Source organism: Dipodomys merriami, unplaced genomic scaffold (genome assembly GCF_024711535.1).
Source record: "Dipodomys merriami isolate MVZ:Mamm:240054 unplaced genomic scaffold, mDipMer1.0.p SCAF_336, whole genome shotgun sequence".
NCBI lineage: Eukaryota > Metazoa > Chordata > Mammalia > Rodentia > Heteromyidae > Dipodomys > Dipodomys merriami.
In genome coordinates this window covers 42,501-55,177 of record NW_027204893.1, presented here as the reverse complement: position 1 = coordinate 55,177, position 12,677 = coordinate 42,501, and the positions used below count along the sequence as shown (strand labels likewise).

Genomic DNA, 12,677 nt, shown 5'->3' with positions numbered 1-12,677 from the left:
TCTGAGCCATGATCAGATCTCAAATAGACTTTACCCTAGCCTCGACCCCAGGTGTGCCAGCTCCTTGTCCCTCTCCTTGGACATTGTGTCTCTGACTCTTAGACTTTACATTGCTTCCTTATAGTAAGCCTGCAGACCTCTGGGCCTGCTTAGGCATTTCTCACTTGGCTGACAGTCTTGGGATGTAGAGCCCAAGCTCCTTGTAAAAGATAAAATGATCAAATAACCAGATTTCCATAAAACCCATGTAACAGACCTCCCTAAAAGCTTTCACCTATTAGCCTTGGACACTAAAGTATCACCAACCTATTAAGATTAGACATTTTTTTCCCTTCTTTTGTGTGTGTTTGTTTGTTTGGTTGGTCATGGGGCTTGAATTCAGGGCTTGGGCACTGTCTCTGAGCCTCTTTGTGCTCAGGGTTAGTGCTCTACCAGTTGAGCCACAGTGCTACTTACAGTTTTTGAGTGGTTAATTGAAGATAAGAGTCTCACGAGGACTTAGTTCTGTACAGGCTGGCTTCAGATTGCGATCCTCAGATCTCAGCCTCCTGAATAGCTAGGATTACAGGTGTGAGCCACTGGTGCCTGGGCTTCTAGGGCTTCTTAGTGGTGTGTATGTGTGTGTGTGTGTGTGTGTGTGTGTGGCCAGGGCTTCTAGGGCTTCTTAGTGGTGTGTGTGTGTGTGTGTGTGGGTGTGTATGTGTGTGTGTGTGTGTGTGTGTGGTGCCTGGGTGTGTGTGTGTGTGTGTACACGTACTGGTCCTGGGGCTAGCACTCTGCCACTTGAGCAGCTCTATGTCTGGCTTTTTGGTGGTTGATTGGAGATAAGAGTCTCTTGTACTGGGCTGACTTTGTACTACAATGCTTAGTCTCAGTTTCTTGAGTAACTACAGTTAGAGATGGCTGTTAGTGCGCATGCGTGCCTGCGTGTGTGTGCGTGTGTGTGCGTGTGTGCGTGTGTGTGTGTGTGTATGTCATTGTTAACAGGTGTTCTACCATTTGAGCATGTCTTCCGTCCTTTGTATGCTCCCCATATAGCTGAGCTGATAGGCAGGTGTCACCAGGCCCAGTTTTTTTTTGTTGAGAATTACAAGTTTATAGGCTCCAGCCACTGTTACCTGGCCATTTGTTAGTATTTTCTGTGGTCCTTCAGGCTATCTCTCTAAGTGGATCTGTGATACTTATATTGCACAACTTTTCACTATCAGAGTCTTTGCTCAAAGACACTTATATTTAAATGTTAATTCTTAGCTTATAGTTGCTAACTTCATTTACAGACATATAGTAAAAAGTTGGGGTAGGAAAATGTTTAGGACAAAGTCTTGTGTGCACGTTGTTTTGTTCTTTCCGTTAATCAGAAAACATCAGCCAAATGTTTGGTGTGAGTTGTTTGTTTTATTTTGTATAAACAAGACTGTGGCTGATAGTAGCTTCAAAAGTTTTAAAAAATGTATTTGTTTACTTTTCTTCCTGATTATTGAAGTAATATCTGTTTATTGTAGAAATGAAGACTTTCTTTAAAAGGGAAATTTTCATCCAATAAGCCCATATCACAGAGGCAGTCTCTGCATTTTAGAATAATTCTTACTTTCTTTTTGTCTTCCTTTTTTAAATAAACATTACATAGTTTGAGCTGTGTTTAAGTATATATAGTATATTTACAATTTTATGTCTAGGTTTAATTTTCCACTTGGCATAAAAAGGAGTTAGCATTTTCTCATGTTTAAAAAAAACTCTTTGTAAATAGCTGGGTTTTTTGAGGATAGTACTATAATTTGAACTCAGAACTTTGTGCTTGCTAGCAGGTACTCTACTACTTGAGTCATTCTGCCAGCTCTTAATTTTGTTGATTCTTTTTGAGATAGTGTCTTTGTTTGTCCCCTGGCCTCTCTTGAGCTTCTCAGTAGCTAGGATAACAGACAGGCTCATACCATCTTGTTCAGCTTTGTGTTGAGAAACAGTCAAAAGCATTTTTTTTTTTGTCAGAGCTGTCTTGAACCATGATCCCAACAGTCTCAACCTTTCAAATAGCTAGGATGACAAGTGTATCTTTCCCTGCCTGCCTGCCTTCCTGCTTGCCTTCCTTCTTTTCCTTCCTTCCTTCCTTCCTTCCTTCCTTCCTTCCTTCCTTCCTTCCTTCCTTCCTTCCTTCCTTCCTTCCTTCCTTCCTTCCTTCCTTCCTTCCTTCCTTCCTCCTGTAAGTAAGGTTGCAATGAATATCTTCATTTTAAATCCTTTTTTTCCTTAGTCTAGAGCATCTTAAGTGTGGAATTACTGAACAGAGTAATGCATGTTTTTAAGATTCTTAGTGCATACTGCCTAAACCACTTAATGTTTTTAAGAATATATGTATTTGTTTTAGTTTACCTTTTCTAACTCACAATACAGGTGTGTGTGTGTGTGTGTGTGTGTGTGTGTGTGTGTGTGTGTGTATCTGTCTGTCTGTGTGTCTGTCTGTGTGTCTGTCTGTGTGTCTGTGTGTCTATACTTGGGCTTAAAGTCAAGCTCTTATGTTCTTGCTCAGCTAGTACTCTACCACTTGAACCATACCTCTAGTCCAGCATTTTGCTAGCTTATTGGAGATGGAATTTCACTCGGCTCTTCCAACCTGGCTTCAAATTGAGATCCTCCAGGTCTCAGCCTCCTAGGTAGCTAGACTTACAGGCATGAGCCACTGTTGCCCAGCTTTGAACTGAGAGTTTTAATGTGAGCCTAAAGTATTGATAATACATGAAATATTGCTTTTACAAAACTCCACAACCTCAGAAAAGATTATTTTTATATAAATTCATATAGCCATCTTAGACGATAATGTGGTAGTATACACCAAAATCCAGTTTTTGATTCAGTAGCTTAACAATTTACCCAGAAGAAATTGTATTTATGTATATAAAATTATCTAAAATTCTATATGGGAACATAATTGGTATATATCTATTCATTAGAATATGTATATATGATAATTACAAGAATGTTATAAAAAATTTTAGAGTTTTATTTACTTTTGTATGGATGTATGGATGTATGTATTTTTATTTATTTACTTGCTTATTTTGTTGGTCGTGGGGCTTGAACTCTGGGTGTGGGCGCTGTCCTTCAGGTCTTCAGCTCAAGGCAAGCGCTCTACCACTAGAGCCACAGCGCCACTTGTGGTTTTCTGGTGGTTTATTGGAGATAAGAGTATCACAAACTTTTCCTGCCTGTACTGGCTTTGAACCGTGATCCTCAGATCTCAGCCTCCTGAGTAGCTAGGATTACAGGTGTGAGCCACTGGCACCCAGCTTGTATATTTATTTTTAATGTAAGGGTGGGGTGCTATACTCTAGTCCTCGCTATTGGTGAGGTGGAGACAGGAGGATTGTGAATTTTGAAGCTAATCTGGGGAAAGTTAGCTAGACCTCTGTTACAAAAACAAAACACAAGTGGAAGAGTGGTCAAGACCGCGTGTGTGTGTGTGTGTGTGTGTGTGTGTGTGTGTGTGTGTGTGTGTGTGTGTGTGTGTGTGTGTGTGTGTGTGTGTGTGTGTGTGTGTGTGTGTGTGTGTGTGTGTGTGTGTGTGTGTGTACGTGTCTGTACTGAGGCTTAAACTCAAACTCTCATGTTCTTGCTCAGCTTGCTTGTTCTCTGCTAGCGCTCTAGCACTTGAGCCACACCTCAAGTCCAGTATTTTGCTAACCTATTGGAGATGGAGTTCCACTTGGCTTTTCCAACCTGGCTTCAAACTGAGATCCTTTGACCTTGCCCTGTTCATGCACAAGGCCCTGGGTTCACTCACTGGTACCTCCAAGAAATTCAATTCAGTTAAATAAGTAAATAATAAAATGGTGAGCTATCCAAAGCACTTTCATTTTTCATTTTTATAAAGAAAAGTCATATAGGCAGAAAATGTTTGGCAGCTAAGACATATCAAATACCAAAAGCAGTCATTTAAGATGATGAGATTAGAAACCATTTTTGTGGTTTTTTTTCCCCCCCATTAAAAACATTTTTTAAAACTCTTTTGAGGTCAGAGTTTTAAAAACTTTATTGTAGGATTTCTTCAGTCTTCGGTGTGTAAGAATGAAATGAGTTTGTGGGTTCTGTCTCAGCCATTGTGTCTGACTCATAGTCATTCAACCCCTTCAAACTCCCTACCTCCAGCCCAGGTCAGCTCCACTGAAGAAGGACCAAGGGTCTTCATGCTCTGGACTCCAACATCTGCCAGCCTGCTGTTTTACCTTTTCTTTAGATTGCTATAAATGGGCCTGTTCAACATCAAGGCTCTTGGCAGAAGCCCCCGTAACTCTAGCCAAGATTCTTTCACTGTGCCTTTCTCTGAGAAACAGTTATTCTCCAGTGAGTGACGCTGGGCGCTAGTGAGGCTGAAGGAGAGAGGGCTCTGGCAGACACGCAGCAGACAGGAGACTGAACTAAGGGAGGCAGTGGGCATCCTGAGCCAGTCTGAGTATGGATGGTTTACACACAGGCTGGGCCCATAGCTGTTCCTGGCACCCTGCCTTTCATGTCCTTCATTTTCCTGTGGTGGTGGTGGTGGTGGTGATGATGATGATGATGATGATGATGATGATGATGATGATGATGATGATGATGATGATGATGATGACGACGATGACAATGACGACAGTATGTTGGTGATAATGTTAAGCTCTTCATGAGACCGCATATGATAATGGAAAAGGCACTTGCTTTGGAATTGGTCAGGCCTAGATTCAAATTGTAGCTCTTTTACTTCTCAGCCATGAGGGTCAGCTTCACTTTCTTGAGCCTCTCTTTGCTCATCTGTGAAGTGGGAATAGTGCCTGTCCCATAGGATTGTTGAGGACCAAGTGACAGAACCATACCTAGAAGTGACAAGTATGGTTGCTGGTCCTTGGTAACTTTCACCATATTTGTCCATGCTATTCTTCTCCCTTCCTTGTGACCTTAAAGGGACTGGAATTGACTCTCAATGACTCTTTGCACATCCTGCTGGAATGAGGAAGGATGTCTCTATAAAGGGAATAGGATATCAAACTGGCCTCTGGGAGTGGGAGTGGTTTTTGCTCAGCATCACTTCTGCTCTTGGGCAGCATAGTGAATTTTCTATATCTTGGTTTGCTGCTCTGTCAAGGGGGTGGAACCTGTTTAACCTGCTTTATAGGGGGTTTGCAAAGTGGTTGAATTTGAATGAAGTAACAGAGGACTTTTGTACAACAGGAACTATTACACAATAGGCAGGCAAAATAAAATTTCTGGTATGCCGGATGGAAGTATGGTATCTCACATGCTGTGAGAGGGTTGTGTGCACAAATACATTTTAAATGGACTAAGTATACAGCAGTGGAGGCTGCTGTTGGTATATTTTAAGAATTGTGATAAAGATGAAAAAGATGAACCTTGAGTTAGACTGTTCCCAGCGGCAGTTTGTACCTACAATATGGTTAAAGTTAGTAAATCTTTTTATTGATTGATTGACTGGGAAAGAAGTCAAGAGCCAAACTTCAATGGCTCATACCTGTAGTTCTAGCTACTCAGGAGGCTGAGAACTGAAGGATCTTGGTTTGAAGTCAATTCAGACAGAAATATCTGAGACTCCATTTAATTGACCAGCAAAATGCTGGACTAGAAGCATGGCTCAAGTGCTACAGTGCCAGCCATGAGTAAGAAAGCCAAGCAAGAGGGTGATGTCTTGAGTTCAAGGCCTGGTACCAGCACACACACAAGTGTCAGGGTGTGATAGTAAAAAACAAACCAAAAAAACCCAACATTTGCACAGGAAATAACCTGCTTTAAATCCTCTTGTATAGTCATGTGTTTGCTTAACTCTCACAATTATTTTTGAGAAGGGGAACTTCATTTGATAACTGAGGAAACTGAGCTGCAAGTGGAAAAATGACTTATACATTGTCTCCCCACTTTTATGGAATCATTACCCCAGGATTTCTCTTTCGTTTCCATCCCCACCCCTGTGCTCACACTGTCCTCAGTGCCACTTTTCCCAGGAGGCTTGTAGCCCTCATAGCCCTTGTTCTTGGCTACCCCAAGCTGTCAGCCTACAAATGCTGCTGTGCTGCTGGGCACTGCTGCCTACTCCATACAAGGCAGCTACAGGGCTGGAGCATCTTAGTCTGTGGTTGGGTCAGTCAGGGGAACAAGTTACCATTCTGAGTCTAATCACTCTGAGTCTAATGCTTCTCCAGCTGGAAAGTGTGCAGCTGTGGCTATGGTGAGAGCCTGGCCACCTCCCTACTGGGACAAATTGCTGAAAATCCTCTTCAGTTTCTACTCTTTCTTATTGAATTGCCCTTAGTTCCCAATTCCTGGCCCAGACCTGCGGTCAGCAAATAAAGATGTCCAGTAGCTCTGTGCTGCTGAGCACCCAGATCTTGGGCTCCATGCTGTTGCCTTCGAAGCGCTGGTATTGCAGAACATTTGGAAAACATGAATGATTCACTTAGTAAGTATTTCCTGAGAACTGGATATATGCTATGTGCTGGCTGGGGGCTGAGTGTGATCAATTACCTATCTGCCGAGCACTGAAAGATACATTGCTAATACTTTTGAAAAGTTTCCTTCTAGTTCTTCAATTTTTTGTTTATGTCTTTTATAGAGCACTTCTCTTATATGTCTTTTATAGAGCACTTCTCTTATAGTTGTATAAACAGGATTTTGAGTGTTGCTGTTTAATTGAAGGGTAAAGTGACCATGTCTCCATGATAAGGGTCTTGAATCATTAAATCATTTTTTGAATTTTTCTTCTTCTGATTACAAATGTAACCTGTGCTTGTTATAAAATAGTCAAGGCATTTTAGGAATAGATACTGGAATATTATTTATATGCACATTTTTCCTATAAGATATAGGAAACCATTATTTAACCATTATTTAATGACTATGCATTTACTACTTCCCATTCTATAACTTCAGATGTTATGATTTTTCATTATTAAAAATAAAGCCATGATAAATGTCTTTACACACAGGACCTCAGAAACAATGTTCAGATTCTATTCATGTGATAATTTCCCAGTTGAGAGATTCTGGGGTTAAATAGCATGAATATTTGCATCAATTTGAATTTCTATCGGTGACATGAGCTTACTCATTTTACTACAGTTTGTTGGCATTGAATATTGTAATTAAAAATTACAACATTGTCTGGGTGCTGGTGGCTCACACTTGTAACCCTAGCTACTCAGGAGGCTGAGATCTGAGGATCACGGTACAAAGCCAGCCCAGGCAGGAAAGTCCATGAGACTCATCTCCAATAAACCACCAGAAAACTGCAAGTGACACTGTGGCTTAAGTGGTAGAGCGCTCGCCTTGAGCTGAAGAGCTGAGGGACAGCGCCCAGGCCCAGAGTTCAAGCCCCACAATCTACAAAAAAAAAAAAAAAAAATCAACATTGATGACAGCTGAACCATTTGTTAAAAATTTGTATTTCTTCAGTGTCTGTTGAATTTTTCCATGTTTGTTAACTGGATATATTTAATTCTTCTTAAAATATCCTCTCTCCTTAACTCTTGGGATCTTAATATTCTTTTTATCAGTCCATCTAAAAGCTTTCTATAGCAGAGATAGAAGACATTGTGGAGGCTCATTGAGATAGGGCAAACCAGGTGGCAGGAGCTCATGCTTGTAATTCTAGTTATGTGAGAATTTAAGATAGGGAGGATCTCTCACTCCAAGGCCAGGGCAAGAAAGGTTTATAAGATTCCTTCTCAACCCATCGCTGGGTGCAGTGGTACATGCCCATCATTCTAAGCTAAGTGGGAGCTGAGAGCCCCAGTTCAGGGAAGATGGCCATTCAACCAGCCTGAGAAGAGAAACTTATGATGTCATCTTAGCAGAAAGCAGCCGGAGCATTATGCCATTGCTCCATTCCTGTTATCCCGTGTACAATGAAAAGCAAAAAATAGAGGACCACAGTACAAGGGTGTGCCTGAGCAAGAAGTGAGACCCTATCCTCAAAATACAATAGATCCAAGAAAAGAGGGGGCTTTAGGTGTGGCTCCTCAGTATTTACCTGGCAAATCTCTGAGTTCAAACCCCAGTATAAAGATATATGGAAGGTTCTCAGTCTGTATGTGGGGTGGGGTGGGGTTTAAATGCTGGCTTGCAGAATCAGACTACTGTAGGTTAAATTTGGGGATTGCAACTTTGTAGCTGTGTATACTGAGTAAATGATTTAAGTGTCTCTGTTTTTTAGTCTTTAAAATCAGTGGTAATAGTATCTTTTTTGTGTGTATGCTAGTGCTGGGGCTTGAACTCAGAGCCTGAGCACTATCCTTGAGTGTTTTTGCCTAAGACTAGTGCTATGCTACTTGAGCCATCATCCACTTCTGGTTTTTGGGTGGTTAATAGGAGATGAGTCTCATGGACTTTTTTGTCTTGTGATCCACAGATCTCAGCCTCCCGAGTAGCTAGGATTACAGGCATGAACCAACCACCAGTCCCCAGCTAATAATAATATCTTAAAGGGTGGTTATTAATGAACAAGAATGTCTATGTAAACTTTTTAGTTCAGTGCCTGGCTGATAACTCGATGTGAACTTTTATTGCGATTATTATTCCCAGATAACCTTTTCCTGTTTCTGAAACATTTGGCCTTCTACCCTTTTGCAGCCCCAGTAATCAAACGACCTTATTTTGTGTTTTTGTAGATCAGCCAAATGGCCGATGACACAGTTGCAGAGCTGGACAGGCATCTGGCAGTGAAGACCAAAGAACTCCTTGGATGAAGGTCCACCGTGGCCCAGCCATACACCAGAGCCTGGTTTCTGGTGGATCCCATAGATGGCAAATGGGCACCCCTCTCCTACCAGCCACACAGAAGGTTGTAACTATACTGTCATTGATGAGAGGCCCAGCCTTCCCCTCATCCCCACTGTCCTGCTATGAGCCTTCTGGTGTGGAGAATGAGGACACTACTGGCGAAGGACCTTTCCTCAGGCAGTTGCCTTGTCCATGAGGTCCCCACAGCCTGGGACCATTGGCAGGTTATCACATACTGTTCCTAGTCTCAGGAGCCTCTTTTTCTGTGAACCAGGCCCCATCTCTGCTTGGACTGATGTGAGCCTGAACCCCTTTGCTCAAGGCCCATTTTCATCGTCATAAAATCTAAATAAATTTAAAAAATAACTACAAAGAAAAAAATAAAGTTGGTGTGGATAGATAATCTCTAAAAAAAAATCTCTATATAAAACAATGATGTTTTCACCTCTGGATTATCTTCACATTTGTTCTGCTGTCTGCCTGGGCCACTCTCTCTCCTCACTATCTGGTCCTGGTCATCTTGGATGTCATTGATTCTTGGGAAGTCTTCTTGTCCCCCTAGCCTAGGCTGTCATAGCTTAACGTACCACTTTTATTTGAACCCCAGTCTGTTTCTTGGCATCACACCTAGAGAGAGGAATGGAAGAGAGAAACATTTGTAGGCATTCATGTATTTGTATTGTGAATAAATGATGCATAGTAGCTACTCAGCAAATGATGGCTACTTTTCTTCTTTTTATGGTTATCATGCTGTCATTTTCCACTCTTGTCTTTGTCCTGGGCATTTCCTGGGTATGGTAGTAAGATGCTTTTCCCCTAGGGCCAGTTGTTGATAGACATGGTTTATTGTGGCAGCCTTTGGGTGCTAGAATTTTTCCCCCTCCTCTTTCTCTTCCTCCCTCCCTCTTTCCTTCCCTTTCATTTCTAGGCATTATTTGTAATCTTCACAGTAACTTGGCAGATAAATATTATTTCCATTGACAAATAGGAAAATGTAGATGACAATATTAGGTAAGAAATCCTCCTAAAAGAGTAAAGCTAGAAGCCACTGGAGGGTTTTCATTATTCATTGTCAGCCTCACTTTACAAAAATGTGAAGTTTCTTGCCTAAGGTTACATAGCTAGTGAATAGGATTCACATAGAGACCTGATTCTGTCATCTGTTCGGCTCACTGGTGTCCGAGGGAGGAAACGACCTTGTTCCTACTATATTCTCGCGGTCATCACAAAATACTTCTGCATCCAGATTTGTGAGGCTTTCCTCACACCATTCTCCAGGGGCCAGCAAGCATCTTGCACTGTAATCAATTCCAGTGCACTCTGCCTGGAGATAGTGTCAGATCCCACAGGCTGAGAATTGAACCCCATAAAACTGCCCCCACTTCCAATTCCAGTCATGAGTCTGGGCCACCCTTACTTGTTGACTGTCCTTCTACAAACAGGGTGCCTAACCTCCTCCTTTGATGTGCTGAACAGATCACAGAACTCAGGGCAAGTTTCCTGCCCATTATTAAGAACACAGATGAGGAGGGACATAGGACAAGGCTGAATGTCCATAGCCTCTCTGGCCACCTGTGTCCCTCTTAGCACCTCTAAGTGCTCAAAGGAGCCGCTGCCTCCTGCCTCCTGGTAAGCATTTAATGGGTACCCATGCGTTGTCATGTATGATATGCTGGGAGCACAGATAGGAGGGGTCAGCTGTGATGCCTGCCATGGCTCTGTGTGGCGCCTTGAGAGGAGGTGGTGGTTCTGGGTGTCTGCCTTCAGAATGGGGCCACTTGGCTGGCAGTGGGGCCTGGTGGAATGCCTTGGGAGCCATGTCTGACCTCTTCCTGTTTGACCCCCTCCAGATTCATGCTGGAGGTAATAAGGGCTGCTCTGCTCCCTCTGTCCATGTTACATAGCTGGTGAGAATTCAAGGTCAGGATTAAGGTCAAGGATGAAAGGACAAACCCCGTTTGCCAGCCCTCGGTGGTCATCCCGCGGTCCATCACAAGTCCACCAGAAGAGCACAGGGACAGAAGGTGAATGAAGGAGCCCCTTTTGGAGGCCAAGACACAGAGCTCTGCAAACAGACAGGCTTTCTTGTGGCCCAAATCCCTCACTCACGGCAAATGTGCTTCTCAAAGATGCAGGATTTTTTTAATAAACAGAGGAAATGATAAATTATGTTGTAATTCCACTCCAAAGGCATTTGGTTCTTAACAGCCAAATCCTCTGTAGTCTTTAAATAAACAAAAACTTATTTGGGGACCAGACGGGGTGGGGGTGGGGAGAATGAAAGATTTTCTGTACTTGGGTCCCACATGTCAACAATTTCTCTCCTGTGTGTGTGTTGGCCAAAGCCGTATATCATGATAAATGAATAAAGGAAAACGTGAAGCCCAGGGCAGTCAAACAGCTCAGCAAATGGCTTTCAGCTGATTGCTCTATTTCAGTTGACATTTATCAAAGGGTTCTGTGTTTCTCTCTTTGTCAGGGTACAGTGGTGGCAGGGGTGGAGAAGAGACTACCTGTTTGGATATGCTGAGTAATGACTGTGGGGCAGTTTACCTCCCTTCTCTCCTGAAGTCTCCTCTCTCTCAAAAAGAAAGAGCTACATATGGAAATCCTCACACTTGCCAAAAGAATTAAGCACCTCTGTTCAGTTCAACGATTCGACTCTCAAGGTCCCACAAAAAACCTCAGGCCAAAGAAGTTTTTTGTCTCTTCATTTTTGTTTCCTTTTTGTATGTGCACGCTGTAAAAATAATTAGCTATTTCTTTTTATATTTGTGTGTGAGTGTGTGTGCTGGTCCTGGGGCTTGAACTCGGCCTGAGTGCTGTTCCTGAGCACAATTTTGTGTTCAAAGTTAGCATGAGACACAGTTCCACTTCTGGCTTTTGGGAGTTTAATTGGAGATAAAGAGTCTTTTGGACTTTTCCTGGCTGAGCTGGCTTAGAACCATGATCTTGAGTGGCTAGGATTATAGGCATGAGCCACCAGTGTCTGGCCAATTAGCTATCTAATACAACTAGAGCACAGTCCCTGGCACAGTGCACACTGAAGAAGAGAAAAAAAGTTGTTTTCATATCCCATCCGATTGACAGATGTCAGAACCAAAGTGGACAAAATGATGATGAAGCAGCAATGGCACAGACAGTACCAGGTGTTGCTGCGTACTTGCTGCTGCTCTCAAAAGGATGTCCAGCATCCTGCATCCACTGGAACAGCTGGGTGAGACTGTGCTGTTGGGGAAAAAAAATCATAAGGCTCAGACCTTCCAAAGTCACAGACTGAGATTTTATTTGTTCTCAATGTATGCTCAGCTTTCATGATAAATGCTTAAAAAAAAAGTATTCCCTCTTTTGGGGTACATATTTGATGTACAAACAGGAAATGTAGCTTATAGATAGTTGTTTCGGTTTTCTATATTCTTAGTTTTTGACCCTTTGGGACTCTTGGTCTGAGAGTGGTGTGTTTTGGTCTCCTGTAAGTATATTTCTGTTTCTGTTTTTTTTTTTCTTTCCTGCATTTCTTGTGACTCCCACTGCGTGGACCTGCTACAGGGGTGTCCGATGCATATCTGGACAGCAGAGCCTTCCATCTTCATTGCCTGCAGTGCTTTTGGACCCAAGTCCTGTCTCATTCTGTGTCAGATCACAGCCCTGGTGTGGTTTATGTTTACATTTACTTGGTACATCTTTCCTCATTTCTTTATTGTTAGCCTTTCAGAATCACTGTGTTTTGGATATGTTTCTTTTATAGAGTTGGGTTTTATTTTACGAACCATTTTGAAACTCTCAACTGTTTTCTATTTTTAATTGTATAATACACATATCATAATATTAATCATCTTAACATTTTAAGTGCACAATTCAGTGGTGTTAAGTACATTCACGTTGTTGTACAACCAGTCTCCAGAACTCTTTACACCTTGTAA

At 42.2% G+C, this 12,677-nt stretch overlaps 1 protein-coding gene across 7 annotated transcripts in view; it reads left to right on the top strand.

The window, feature by feature from the left end:
• The window catches only part of LOC138803168 (ribosome-recycling factor, mitochondrial), a 60,326-nt gene extending 50,882 nt beyond the window's left edge, over positions 1-9,444 (top strand). For 2 of the 7 annotated variants that reach the window (XR_011364886.1, XR_011364887.1), the window contains one exon: positions 8,643-8,729. Coding sequence is in view for 5 of the 7 variants with exons in the window: in XM_069986992.1 (XP_069843093.1) it covers positions 8,643-8,720 (78 nt within the window). In the remaining 2 variants the exon portion in view is untranslated. Of the gene's footprint in view, positions 1-8,642 lie in introns of all 7 variants that reach the window. The other 5 variants (XM_069986994.1, XM_069986993.1, XM_069986995.1 and 2 more) reach the window with 3 other exon arrangements.
• The last annotated feature ends 3,233 nt before the right edge of the window (positions 9,445-12,677 follow it).